Genomic DNA, 15,508 nt, shown 5'->3' with positions numbered 1-15,508 from the left:
CTTGCTTCGTTCATGTTAACGAAAGTAGTTAACTAACATTAACTAATGGAACCCTATTCTAAAGTGTTACCAATAATTCTAGTAAGTGCTAGTTGCTAGTTGCAAGCTAGATAATGAATAACGAATAGAATAAAATGGCTTCAGAGGTATTAAGTATGGCCTAAAACATTTCCAGATGCCTGGTTTTGCATCGCAGCTTCCTTCTCCCTTATTATTTATGTGTGAGCAGGTTTACTGTACTGTAGGAATCATATTTACTGTGGAGTTTCAAACACCCACCTTGTTTGAGAAATGGGATTTTTATATGAAAATTCTGTGCTGTTGTAGAATTAGTAATGGATTTCTGTAGTTAAGTGTAATATATGAGCAAAGACCCCAAAAGCTTCTGATTCTCCAGGAAAGGTTAGTACCAGTGATTGATCTGATAGAGCAGTATATACAAAGAGACAAAAAACCCTTTCTCTCCCAGTGTTTCACATGATGAAATCCACAATGGTGATAGAAGCCATTGTTTATTCACAGGACGGTGTGCTGTAGTCAGATTACAAATAAAGTATTTCCAGTCGATATTTCCTCATACTCTAGATAGGCTTTTTGTTTGTTATGTTTGAGAATAAAAAATAAATAAATCAAGAATCATAATTGTGATTGCATAACACTCTTTAAAGATCGGCATGTCAGCTTTCTTTTTTCATGTCAGAGAACCGAACCTCTGGATTAGCGTCCGCAGTAGGATATTTAAAGATTTCAGGGGGATCTGTAATCTCTGTAGGATTACTCTGCCTGAATGGCTGACATCAGCTTTCTTGACTTTATGCTGTGTTGAAGTCGCAAGTAAAAGTTAAGAGAGCGTGCGGTGTGTTCGTAATCTCCCATAATGCATTGCTCTGTATTTTATATTGCCTCAGTCTCTGGTGGGTGTTGCCCTACAGTTAATCCTCTTTTTTTAAAGCACTGACACAAACTGTTCCACCACCCTTCCTCTGCACATTCAGCATCTCTTGTTAAAACGATCCTTTAAAAGTGTCCTTTTTTCTCTCTCTGCCGCAGATAAAAGCCATTTTCTTTTAAAATCCAGTTGAACCCCATCATACTGCCTATATGATGATGTCATAACGGAAGAGACCATCAGGCTCTTTCATGTTCCGTGACATCATCGCATCATTCCATTCCTTCTTTTTCCTCTGTTTCTCCGAGCTTACGCTCACTTACGTAACCATTGATCCACAGATGGTCCAGCTGACCTGCTGCCTGCCTGTTAATGTGTTTGTGTGACCTTCTGACACTCAGCGGCTGGAAAATGGTTCATCTTACATCTACATGTGACGTGTAAAACATGAAATATGGCAAATGATCATTGTTAAACAGACCAGACTCAAACCAAAAATAGACCCTCTGAGACCTAGAACAGTGCAAAATATTAGATAAGACTAGGTCCTTTAAGACCCCGTGAGGCCTGGATCCAGGCCAATGTCTAACCTCAAGATCACGTTGAACCATTTTTTGTTTTTTATTTTAATAAAATGTATAAATTATTATATAATGTATAATGTATAATAATTGATCATTTGAATATATTTAATATATTCATTTATTAATATATTTATATATATATTTATAAAGTAAAATATAAATAAACATATTTCATAAATATCATAGAATTAAAAGATTAAAAATGTAAAGTATTTAAATTGATAATTTTTTACATTTCTAGTTTTAAAAATAATAATTTTGCACATTATTTGATGTTTCTAAAATGTATGCATTATTTATAGATTTTTACAGAAACAATTTATTTTTACAGAAACTATTTATTAGTTTCATTTTTAATTAATTTGTTATAAATAAGTTTTACATTATTTTTATTTTAAGATGAAAAATATACAGCTCATATAATTACAGAAATAATAATAATAATAATAATAATAATATATTATTAATAATAAACAAATATTTATAGGTTATTATTTCTTGGTTTAGTATATGTTAATATGCTATTCTAATGATGCATATGAATATAAACAGGTATGATGCTGACCTCTGACCTTTCTTTCTTAATGCTCTCATGTTAAATCCGGCTGTACTTTTGGCCATCTCACATGTCTCGGACCTGGACTTGTGTTAGCCGAAATGATCTCAGTCAGTTGTGTAAAACAGCACAGTGTGAAATTCTTTCCCTCTGAGTGGTGGCTTGGCTAATTGGCTTGCTGTCTGAGGATGGATGTCTTCGCAAAAGCTTTTAAAGTGACCACCTCCTCCCCCCTCCTCAAACTGTTTAATTTGGAGGAGTGCCCAGGATAAAAGGAGAATATTTCAGTCATCTTGTGTTTGTGAACGGATAGTTTGAAGTTCCTAAACACCATCTGGTCATCTGCATCAAACATATTGAACATGCACATAATGTTTTCCCTCATATGCCCAGATGAATATTAATCTAAGACTAAAAATTGCACAACACTTCCAGTGCACTACCAACACATTTGACGTCTTCAGAGCTTGATTATCTGGAAAGCTACAAAGAAACAGAGTTCTTGTGTCTCCGGTTCTTAAATAGCCAATAAAAATGGCCTGTTTAGAAAAGTTTTCTTTTTTGTGTTAATGTATTTCCTGTTGAAACTGGTTTGAGCAGGTCGTATTGAAGGGTTTGTTCCTCTTGTATTTAATTTTTTTTACAAATTAGCTTGCGATTGCATTTTAAAAAAGGTCACTTTAGTTAACATTTAGTTGTACACTAGCATATAGATGACCTCAAAAATATTAGCCATTGAAAATAAGTCAATGAATGAATTTGTTCTTTTGGATGATCATCCCGTCAAAGCGAACGTTAGATTTTGCTTCACATTTTCTTCAATGCCAGCTCTGTCCAATTTGCTTCATTTTAACCAGCATGAAACATTTGTCAGGCGTCACGATTCGATTACACAGACACATGTGTTTGATAAATACATCTGACAGGCTGCTCAGAGTGATTGTGCTATCAGGACTCAGACAGGAAGTGTGACTGTGAGCGAGAAAATGTGGAAGACAGTGACATCATCATCATCATCCTTTGTGTTTTGACTGTTTCAAGTGGTGATGATATTGAGCATTCAAGATTTTGTTCTGAACCACTAAGTATTACACTTCCACTGCTAAAAGAGGGTTCCAACCAGCTCTGACGGGCAGCATCTTATTTGACAAAGAATAAAAATGCAGTGTTTTTTTTTTTTTATTGTATTGTTACATTTTAATTTGGTTACATTTTAAAATATTGATCATTTATATTATTAGACACCTTTTTTGATGATACATTTGTAAGAAATCATAAAACAGAAGGATTTTATGGGTAGCTTACTCTGTAGAGTTTAATTGTGAAGCAAACAAGTTATGCTTGCGTTCATTGTCAAGGTCTAACAAACATCTGGAAAGCTTTTGCTTCCCCGTTACTTATTATCATGATGAATATCGATATTATACAGTGTATATATATATAAAACATTGTGACTGTATTTTTGGCTTTATCGTCCAGCACCAGATATTATTTGTGTATTTTACAAATATATTTTATATATTATAATTGAAACATGCAAATAGATTTTACTAAAAAAGATTTTTACCAATTTGAGGTTGTTAATTCTGGTTATTTGTGGTGCTATATATGTATATATATTTTTGAATATTTAAACATTACAGAAGTAAGATCGCTTGAATTGGTGCATAAATAATAAGCCAATTTTAATAGTTGATGTGCTGAGTAATTAATTATTCATTAGGCCACATGTTTGTACTGTATTTGCTCCCTGGCCTTGTTTTGAATGAGAGAATAACTGTTTGAATAGCTTAAATGCATGTTTAGTTTTAACCACAAGATGATGTTTGAGCTCATCTGCTCAATGACTGATCCACACACATTCAATTTCATTTCAGTGATGCATCACTGGGCCGTAATGGAAAACCATTAGAGCTGTACAAACCCTTAGCTGCTGTCTGTCTACATACCAGTCACAAGACCTTCCATTAACCCCTTTATTTACATGAAAATACGCATGCTCATGACTAGACAGACCGGAGAGGTTGATTCCATGTAGTGAGGCACATAAACAGAACTGAAGGCCTAATGGCTGTGCATCGAGTTTGCCTTTAGGTTACAGTTTACGATGTCCTGCTGAGTTTTTTTTTTTTTCACAGTGCTGTTGAACTGGCAAATCATTTTGCTGTCAGATGGCAACACTGAAATGCATTGGCTCCAGCACACGAAGTACGGCTGGCGGCACTGGACATAATGTGCTATTTCTCATTGGCAAAATTCCTGGCATCATTTTCAAATCTGCGTCAAACTCTTGCCATTTCTATTTGTCATATTAAATGTCTGACTCATGCATACAAGGTCGCGCCTTCATTTTATAGAAAGTAGAAACTGTGGAATAGAATAATAACTTCACTGGACTGACAATAAACTAACGTCTGAAAGGACAGGAAGTGGATGCAGGAATGTCGCGTGGTGAAGCTGAAGTCTGCTGTTTGAGCTGGAGCAGCAGTGGAGGTGAAAGTCCTCAGATAAGCGGAGTTTCCTGAGTGGGGCCTGACTCTGATAAAGCCATCCTGAGGAGAGAGAAATGGAGGAAGGGAGAGACATTCTCATTGGTGTGGTATTTGGCAAATGCTTTCACAACATCCAAAGTATTGCAAAACCAGCCAGTCAAGGAGAGAAGTCAAGGCTCTGTAGGGGAATAAAAGAGCAGGTGAAAGAGAGACTTAAGAGACTGTAGTCTTCAGTGTCACATTGTCCTTCAGAAATAATTTGCTATTTGATTCACAATAAATATTTCTTTGTATTGAATGAATAATTTCTCATCTTTGCTATATGTAAATTTCTGATTCCTAAAATATAACTATACCTGCACAATCTTCCTTTCTTGACCCTCCTTGCTGCACAAGGTTTAATAATAGTACCAAGTCCCACAGAGCCAGAGAACCAGGCCAATGCGGTCCAAAGAGTAAGCTCTGCCCTCTTGTGGCAGGTGCATGTTATAACAAGTGTCTACAAGTGAGGGCATCAACCTGCAGGGGTCCTCATGAAACAAGAAGAGAAAGAAAACAGAACTGGAACAAGTAAAAAAAAAAAAAGGAAAAATCCTTTAAACATCCATTAGAGCTAAACTGAGCATGCTCAGTTCCGCTGTGCTTTTCAGATGTGTGTGCATGCAGACAGAGGGAGACAGAGGGGTATGTGATGGTTTGCTACTGAGCGGGAGTGGGAACGAGTCAGTGGGGACCAGAAGCAAGGGCTGAGCTCCAGTGGCATGGCAGGAAGAATGGAAGAGGGACAGTGAAGTGGATCCAGGCACCACCAGCCCATATAGGGATGCTGCTAACACTACTGTTCTATCTGCGAGTGAAAGGTACTGTTGTACACCATACCCAGAGACAGAAAAATAGGATGAAAAGATCAAATGGATGAAGAAATAAGACAGAATGGCTAAAGAGATGGGAAATAATTGCAATGTTTTGTTTTATATAATGGATTTTGTTCCTTAAAGGGATAGTTCAGTGAAAAATTACAGTTCTACTTCATGTCGTTTCAGTGTGAAACACTAAAGGAGATGTTTAGAATGTCTAAGCTTCTCTTTTTTTTCAATTATATGATTGGTGAATATTACTGTTAATGGCCATTCACCTGTATTGTGCTGAAAATCTTTAAGGATTGCAATGGTGGTTAGTTTACAGAAAGAAACACCATTTTGGGTAAACTATCCCTTTATTGGTACAGTAATGGTTCTGTATATTAGATGAAAGGGTTCTTTCATTCTTATCTTGCCCTCTAGGTCCTCTATCCATGTCTCTCTCTCTCTCTCTCTCTCTCTCTCATTTGGTCCTTTATTTAACTGTCCTCTTTACAGAGAGTTTTCAGTTAGCTCATGGTCTGCTTTCACTGATGTAACAGACCTTTAACAGTGACACTCTTTCTACATGGGTTTTTGTAATTTCAGGTCTTTGATCTTTCAATCAGGTTGATGGAATCTACTAAATGCATCAAACATTTAGCTTTTCTTCCTGCTATGCGAGTTCAATAAGGGTTTCTGGTTGAGTTTACCTTTATTTATCACCAAATTCTATGTAATCCGAAACAGTATTGACATGTAGTGACTTATTGACATGTAGTACTGTAATGTGTCCTCCTTTGCACCATTTGAGAGTGAGTTCCTTTGTGTTAAAATGGCTATTTATGGATTTGGTGTCTATTTTTAGCACATAGCTCAATAACAGTTCCTCAGGGCTCTGTGTGCTGTCCGTTTCTGTTTCAAAGCAAAATGATGCTGACAGATAGTGTGTGCTGGAAGCTTTGCGCATTGTGTTTAGAAAAGTGGTTAAAGCTCTGTATAGTGGTTAAAGCTCATAGTTAGTAATTAGAAAACCATAAGCCATCACCATTATGCTCTTGAATGCAGCACTTAACCACAGTTGGTTTGCCCTTGCAAACAGTGACGATGCAATGCTAGGGTGGTTGCGGTTGCTAAAGTGTTCAAATGCAAGTGGTTTAAAAATGATCTGAAAATTTGGTGTTCAGTCTGACAGTGCACCAAAATTGACTGAGGCTTCTGCTTGGTCATAAAAGCTGTAATTTTATGTGTCTGTCTGCAGTTTTGTTCTAGATAACATGTACAAGCAAAACAAAGCTCTTCAAATATAATGTTCAATTTTGCTTCCCACCCAAAATGTAACATTTTTCCAAACCTTTTTTTTTCTTTTCACAAAATAAAGATATTTTGAAGAATGTTGGTAAGCAGGTGCTGGTAGCCATTGACTTCAATATTATTAAAATTCATGCACTACAACAAGGTCAAGGTCAAGTTCATAATGTTTTTTGAAGGCGACGTGTGAAATCTCTGGCATAACATAAATATAGGTAGAATTAGTTCCAGATCTGCACGCTTATTTTTTTGTAGAGTCTGTTTAACATTTCAAAGACTATATTGTGTGTACACTCAGCAGTGAGGTCTCATGGGAGTGTTGTTTTCTCAAGAGTTTAGCTTTTTTGTTAGCTTGATTACCTAAATCTGCTTTATTATACGAACCTCACATTTATACTTATTATGTAATACTAGAATTTTACCAATGTAGCGCACGTGGCAGCAGGCACAGTCTCAGGGTTATCTCAACAGTGACGACACAAGACTCACTTTTGGGGAACAGTGACATTCTAATCCTTTGAAGCTCTGAATGGGGTATTTTAAAGTTTTAAAAACATCCCGAGGAGCCAAAAGCTCATTACTGATGAAGAATATGTGTTCAGTTCATGCATAAGCTCTGCCATTTCATCCCGGATAACTCTGATGGGCTTGAATGAAGCAAAGGCTACCACTCTGATGTGATTTTTCCATCAACAAAAATTTCAGGAGTCACAAAAAGTGTCTCTGAAGAGAGATGTTCCCCCATAAGGTGAAATATAAGCTAGGCAGTTACTGAAGTCTATTTAGCCTACATATTTTGGACTCACGTCTGGTCTGACACACAGACACAAGATAACCGTCTACATCCTACAAGCATTTCATAAAGCATTTCCCAAAAGTTCAAATAAGTGTCAGGGAAAGACTTTTTTAAGTGGGGTTTAACTATAGTTAGCATTTTCCCAGTTACATTCTGAATAGTTTTGATCTGTTCTGTAGTTTATCTCATGTCTTTTTATTTTTTATTTATGCTATAATGTGTTGGTCTGCGCAAATATGCAGCATGAGTCAAATATACTGTATTATGTTTATGCAAATATGTTGTGTAGGTGCCATTTGATATAATGTTCTTCAAGGCTTGACTCACTGTCTACAGTGAAGCCGTGTGTGTGTGTGTGTGCGCGTGTGTGTGTTTGGTCTTGGTCCAGCTAAACCCACACACTCTGTATGAAATGTACAGATACACTCCCGTCCCACGCGAGAACAGATCAGAGGGGTTACATCACAGCAAAATGTGGCAGCAGTCAAGAAGGAAGCGTATGAGTGAATATGAGTTGTGATCTGATTGTGGTGACATTGTCAGAGACTGTGAAACCGTTAAAACAATACGATTGCATACTTGGAGCATTTTACAGGAATTAGAGACGTGTATGTGTGTGTTTGGGGTGAATGGGAAGTCTTGTGCTGCACACTTGCTCCCAAAGTAATCAAATTTTGTCTCATCTTCTGGATTATGACACGGCTGATAAATTAACTTCCTTTTAATTTAAGTGCAAACTTCAAAGCAGCCTATTCACAGTAATGTTATCTGCCTTGCAGCGGTTTATGAAACTCCTCCCTGTCAATTAACACAATACGTTAATGTCTGCTGCTAAAATCAGCATCTCCTCTCGGTGGGCTACCGCTAACACCCTCTTTATCATTTTCTCAGCTGCTATCGTCCCCATTATTTGCTAAAATATAATTTTCTACACTTTTATAGCATTGCTTTTCTTTGGAATCCCTCTAATAATGTAAGTCAGGGTTTCTTGCACCATATTCTGACAAGCTTTAAAAGAACAGTAGCGAAATCTTTCAGTTTTCTGATTTGTGTAAATGTCCTCTGCCATGATTGGATAAACTCTTTTTTCTTTTTTTTACCAATCGAATTTACTATTTGTCTTTTAAAGAGGGAGGAAAATCCTGCTTTCCATGATATGGCCCCTTTAGATAGTTTTATTTGAGGGCATTATAAGTTAAATAAAGGTCATCTTAAGTCCTGATCTTCTCAGGAAGCTCTGAAGTCATGGCTGTAACTGTTGCCAGATTTAGTTAATAACTGACTTCACATCGCTGCTAGAGATTTGAAATTTGTTTCTGGATTTATTTCTGGTTTTGGCAGGTTTATGCAGCAATATCACTGCATTTTTTTCATTTATTTATCCACTCACTCAAATATTTATTTATAATATTAATATTGAATTGAACTGAATGAATAATTATTATTTTGTTTATTTCAAAGTAGATTTCTTGTTTTGAACATAAATCACATAAATAATTTTTTTAGATTTATGCTCAAAACAACAAAAAATAAACTAAAAATATGACTTCTGCTCAACACAAAAGAAGACATTTGATAATAAAACAGTTTTCTTTCTCATTGACTTCCATTGTGTTTTTTGTCTATACATTGGAAGTCAATAGGAACCAAAACTTCTTAGGTGCCAACTATCTTTTTAATATCTTTTAATGTACCACAGAAGAAAAAGAAAGTCGTACAGTTTTTGAACAACAACAGAGTGAGTAAATGATGGCAGAATCTTTATTTTTGGCTAAACTATCCCTTTAATTTCTAATTATTTTTCAATCTGTTGATGTGTTTAAATATGACTTTTTAATTCTGATTGTGCTGCTAGTCCTATTACGATCGGATTAGTAGGGTCCATGTAAACGCAGCTAGTGAGTGTATAAGGGCCCCTATACAGAGAGCGCTGAAATGTTGTGCTCCTGATGCGTTCCAGTCGGGCGCTTCAGTCCCGGCTGTTCATCCCACTACATGATTTGATCTTAAACACCCTCAGCACAGCAAAGGAAAGCCCCCTTTATCATCTTCCTGCCAGCCTGACCAACAATGTGTGGAAGTGAGTCAAACCCATTTGAACTGGTCCTGCTCTCTGAGCCTCCTGCCTTTACACGCTCCCCAGACAAAGACCCTCACAGAGGCTGGAGCTTTCTGGGTCAGCGTGGCACACTATGGTGGGCTTCTGCGTGTCTATCCAGGACTCGCATGGTGAAACTCTACCTCTCATCCCGTTGTGTTCCCTCATTGTGGTTCCTCTGACTGGAGGAGGAAGTGGAGGAAGAATGTGGGGTGACGCAACACTGGTGTGCTCTCCGACTGTCGAAGGAGGTATCCACAGCACTTCTCTTAGTGGGGGGAGAGGGATGTGAAATGGATAGAAAATAAGTTTTGAGATTAATTTGAGATGTTTTGGAATTCACTAGCAACTCTAAGCAAATTGCATGGGAGATGATGGGAGATACTCTAATAACCTGATCTACACTGTTTATTTTGTCTTATTTTAAATATCTTAAAATCTTTGAAACAAAATGGACTTGAGAAACGACACTGTGTAAGATTTTATGGCTTGTTTGCAGAGAATCTGTCTTTAATATGAGTGTTTTTTGCCTTCATGCACTGGCAGATATTTAAAAATAATTTCTACTTTAGACAAGTGAAAAAAAGCATTCATGTGCAATATGCAGTCTTTGAAAGAAGTCTTAATTTCGATTGCAGCATTGCTTATAAACAAAATTAATCTTCTTTAAAGGATGTTTGCATATTTAAGCTGGGAAACCAGTAAAACATTTCTAATTAAAATGTAATTTTTAAGTTTTCTTTCCATAGCACAAAGTTTTGGGTAAAATAAGTAAGTTACTTTCAACTATTTCATTGAATTTCAGTAATGTGTGATATACTGTGTAAATTTATATGTAAGTCAATATTATATATATATATATATATATAGTATGTGCTATATACATTAGTGACATTTTGAACAGCCTTTGCCAGAGAAAAACAGCTATGATATGTCTGGGTTTTGGGACATAGTAACAGTCTCTTTGTGGATTCAGCAGAGATCAACTAAGAAGAGAAAACAATCAACTAGATTTAAATAACATTTCTTAGCTGCAAATGAAAGTTAATCCAGTCTTCTTTTCATGTTGTTTATTTATGAACGTGAGATGGGTTTTGATGGGTAGACGAAGTCTGATTATTCCATAACTCCAGTTCTTACTCTCTTTTCATCGCTAGAAGCAGATATTCAATGCAATCTAGGGCAGACTTTCCGGCTGCAAAGCCATTGTTCAGTTTAAGGTTAGAGATCTGGTTCTCTGCCATGAAGCCTACCATTAATGGCACATCTGTCTCATATTTCATCTAGTGAAATGTTCACAAGTGTCTCAGAAAGTTCTCTGATGCATTATTGTCATTAGTGTTAAAGATGCACAGAAGAATTGTTAAGTTTGCTTTAATATTATTATACAATAGAGATTTCTGACACTTTAACTAAAACTTTAATGAAACCGCTCTAATGATTTGCCTGTGATTTTTTTTTTTTTCTTTTCTTTTTGTCTTTTAAATTATATATTAAATATTTGGGGTTAGTACGTTTTTTTTGTATGTTTTTGAAAGCAACCACCCCATCCACGCTGCATTTATTTAGTCAAAAAGCATTTAAAACATATTTTTACAAGTTAACATATTATTACAAGTTAAAACGACTATTTTCTGTATAAATAGATTTTTTTTTAAATTGCTATTTATTATTATGATGGCAAATCAGAATTTTCAGCATCATTCCTCCAGTCTTCAGTGTTAAATGAGCCTTCAGAAATCATTCTTTTATGCCGATTTGGTGCTCAAGAAACATTATTAAATAGCATAACATTTATTTAATAGAAAATTCAAAAGAACAGCATTTATTTAAAATCTTTTTTTAATTGTCATGCTGTTTGTAACACCCGTCTTTCTCATTTATAGTCATAATCAGGGAACATATGATCTGTACAGCAGTCAGAGGACGCCTGTCATCTGTCTTCTGACATCACAGATGAAAGATGACTGTGTGTGATTGAGTAAAGAACGATCTGGCATGATTCCAGCTCTGATTAACCAGGTCAAATGAATATGTTAAGTCCACCGTGTGTGTGTCTGCGGTCACAGTGATGACTGATAACAACTGACTTGACTTAGTTTCGTCGTGTGATCGCATCTCAGATGTGCTAATTCAGTTCGGTGTGGAGAATGCCAGCGTAGACTCTATTCCAGTCCTGCTTATACCCTCGGGTGCAGCGTCGCCCTCCATCCACTGGAGCAAGGGCAGATTTATAAAGACGGGTGTAGGTTCACGAGCCTGCTCTGACTGAGCATTGGTGTCCCCGGTTAAGTGCAGTCGTTAAAGACACAAGGGCAATTAAGGACAGCAGGGATGGAGAATGAGAGCACGGTTATGATTAGAGTCATTCACAAGAGCAAAAGAACACAGTCATTTTCCTTACTAAACCGTCGTATTATATGTACAGTAAGTGCTGAAGTCTTGTGATGAATGTTTTCACCGTGATGATTTTTCCATGCATTTACCTTCTACAGTGTAATGCATTTCCACGTGAAATAGAATTTCAGTGGGAAATTATTTTTCGATATAACTTAGTTTTACCCATCAGGGTTTGATTGAATCATGAAATGCACTGGCCAAGATGTTATTGGTTAAAATGATTTGTCCTCGCCCGTGTGACCTTTTATGTGTCTTTAGAAAAGAAAAGTCATTTCCAAGGTGCAAAAGAATAGCTTACATGTAAATTTAAATTCAGTCATTCTTTAGTCACTTTCATATCTTTCCAAACCTATACTGCTATTTTTTTTTCTGTACTAAACAAAAATATTACCACTTACATAAACAAACATACAAACAGGACCAAAAATGCACTATGAAGTAAGGTGGCTAGATATCTGAAATGAAAACTGGGGACATTTCATAGTTCAGTGGTTAAAATATCACTGAAATCTCACTTGTGGTTATCTACGAATTAAAAAATGGGGACAATATATGTTTGTATGTTTTCATTTTTTAATTATTGTGGTTTCCATATATTAATATCATAATTAGTGATGTTTGAGGATCAAAGTTAGTTTTTTTAATACCCTAATTTATTTTTTATAAAAATCACAAAAAATCAATGAAAAATAGTAATAGCAAACAAATAAAAACAGTAATATAACAAAATTATGGCTTCACAAAAACACTTTAAAAATAAAACAATAAATATGAGAACTAAATAAAACAGCATTTAATAAATATGTTTAACATTTGTTTAATAATTGTACTTAAAATGTTCACAAACTGTGAGTTCAGTTATTTTTCCAAATTTAAGCGTGTGCTTTTGGAAATAGATCTTTTCTATCCCTAGTCACACTTGTTATTTTAGGCTTATTGTGACCACAAAATATGTGCTTTCTGCTAATGTAATCATGCAAGTGTAACTGATTAGTTTGTTTTTATATTATTCATTTCAGAGTTATGTTGAAGGAAGTTTCAGGAATGTTTAATATTGTGGTCAAAACAATCCCACAGCCTTATCATGCCTTCTTATACAGTGCACACAAACAGTATTACTTTGTTTTGAACATACTGTAGTATGTAACTACCTGTAACCAATAATGCTGTCTCTTTTGATAATTGATGATAATAGTGCTCTGTTCTCATCTCGAAAAATTGGTATGCCTGGTTACCCTACTATAAAAGCCCTAATGTACTTATTGCAAAGTGTTTTTTCATTCTTAATTTTGAAATACCTGAGCAGCGATTTAGTGTTAGCATACATCCTGAACCTGCTGGGAGCTGCATTTAGATGAATACATAAATATGTTGTTTACTTTTCCAGAAAGTTTCCTTTGGCAAGCTGTTTGAACTCCTGAAAAAAAAAACTCCAAACAAACTTTGTTGTGACCTGATTTTCTTTTAAATTACTTCAAATCATTTTTTAAATTCCAAACCATTCTCAATTTTGCTATATAATGGAGCCTTAAAAGAGGTCTTGAGGACTATATTTAAGTTGTCAGAAGCCATACAATAGCTTAACAAAAAGTGAAATCTGTGAAATATTTATTTTCGTGGCTGTTTTTTGGCTGTTCTTCTTACCTCAGGAAGAAGCAGTAAATGCGCAGCTGAAATGGTCATGTGATTTCTACTGCCTGAGAGATGCTGGTTGTGGACATGGAGTACTTTCTCTCTCTCCCTCTCTCTCTCTCTCTCTCTCTGTGTCCAATGTTAGAAATAATGACAAAAAATAGTGCAGGGTAACTATGGCAACAGCACAGTGTGATTTCTGTTGGTCTCTCCCAGTAGGGGTGAAGTTAATAAGATTAGAGATAGATCTCAGCGATGACAACACTAAAGATTTCGGCTCTCTCTTTTTAATTACCCCCTCACTTTCTCACACACACATGGACACATAAAGCAAAGGTGTTGCTGTGTAATCATGAGTTGTGACATCAACATCATCTGGTGTTCTGAGAAAAAAAAAGGTCTCCAGAAAGGGGGAAATCATTTATAGATACTTAGCTCAAAAATAAATAAATCAGTTGTTAATAAATCAGTTTTTTTTTCTTGCTAATATATGGAGTATGTGTATATAGGGGTGGGTGATACACCAGTAGACGTGATTAACCGGCAGAACTTTGTCAACTGGTAGAGATTTTGGACAATATTCTCCATAGCAGTTACACGCTCACATGAAATCATAGGTCACGAAAACGTACAATTTGCACATTTGTTTTAAGCATTGCCGCTTAAAAACAAGTGCTTTTAAGCCGTTAAAACGCAATCAGCAGTGAAAGAGCCCTTATTTTGAAATCTCCACCTCACCTGTAAGTACACAATCATGGAAATGATGATCGCAAAAACAAGTGACGATAACACACAAGCATATTCAAACAAAAAGCCAACACGTACAAGTTGTGTGAAACTTAGCCAAATCAACTTTACTCACCCATCAAGAAGAAACAACGCAACCTTGGAGTCCGATTCGAGCCCTTCTCGCTCCTTGAGTTCTCTCCATCACTGGAAAGCTGCTCTAATATTTATGCGGGTCCTTCCTCTTGCCTGGTCGTAACCCTTGTTTGTACTGTTTTGTTTCCTATTCTATTTGTTCTATTGCTCGTAATTTAATTATTTAATTGCTGACTTTTCTTCGGTGAGCTTGAGTTTTAGACTAGTATTAGTTTTTTTGTGATTTATTGATTCTGGTGACAAGAATTATGAATTTTCTATGGTATCATAAAGACCTTACTTAAAGCAAAAATAACTTTGAAATTATAAAATTATGCATATTGTGATATAAGTTTTTCATATTGTGCACCCCTGTGCTGTGTATATAATATATATATATATATACATATATATTAGCAAGTATCATATTTACAGGTAAATATACAGTATAGGGATGCACGATATTGGATTTTGGCCGATATTCGATATGCCGATATTTTCTAAATAATTTTGGCCGATGCCGATACCGATATCGATATATATACAAATATATACCGATATATATACAAATATATACTGATATATTTACAAATATATACTGATATATTTAAACTTTAATTTTACTGAAGAGAAATCCATGTATCTCTTCTGTATTGATTCTACCATAAATTTATTATTTTACAAATGTAGACAGACATTCACATCTGAAAAACAGGTCAATTATTTCACTTGGAGAATATCGGTTTGGCTCATCGGCAGAAATATTCATATCGGCCGATACCGATAATGGTCATTTTAAGCTTTTATCGGCCGATACCGATGTTGTGCCGATATTATCGTGCATCCCTAATACAGTACGTATGCATACTCACAAGATCTGTATATGTACAGCTCTAAACTTATGTTACTTATTAATCTGGCAAATACTAATTCATTATTACCGGTAATCCCAGTGTTTGCACTTCTGAAATTAAAAATTAAATTAAAAAAATAAAATAATAATATTAAATTTTATTACATTTTTTGTTTACTTTTGGTCAGTAAGCCGTT

General features: G+C 35.5%; 1 protein-coding gene across 4 annotated transcripts in view; it reads left to right on the top strand.

Annotated features, from left to right (window-relative positions):
• Positions 1-15,508, top strand: part of LOC113107093 (protein kinase C zeta type-like) — a 94,757-nt gene that overhangs the window by 29,495 nt on the left and 49,754 nt on the right. Inside the window, exon 1 of one of the 4 annotated variants that reach the window (XM_026269300.1) lies at positions 4,929-5,381. The exons of 2 other annotated variants lie outside the window; for them this stretch is intronic. In XM_026269300.1, coding sequence (XP_026125085.1) covers positions 5,345-5,381 — 37 coding nt within the window. In that variant the 5' untranslated portion in view covers positions 4,929-5,344. Of the gene's footprint in view, positions 1-4,928; positions 5,382-9,644; positions 9,817-15,508 lie in introns of those variants that run through there. One more of the 4 variants, XM_026269299.1, reaches the window with a different exon arrangement.

This window comes from Carassius auratus, chromosome 8, assembly GCF_003368295.1.
Source record: "Carassius auratus strain Wakin chromosome 8, ASM336829v1, whole genome shotgun sequence".
NCBI lineage: Eukaryota > Metazoa > Chordata > Actinopteri > Cypriniformes > Cyprinidae > Carassius > Carassius auratus.
The sequence above is the reverse complement of the archived record's forward strand: the minus strand, read 5'-3'. Positions and strand labels throughout refer to the sequence as shown.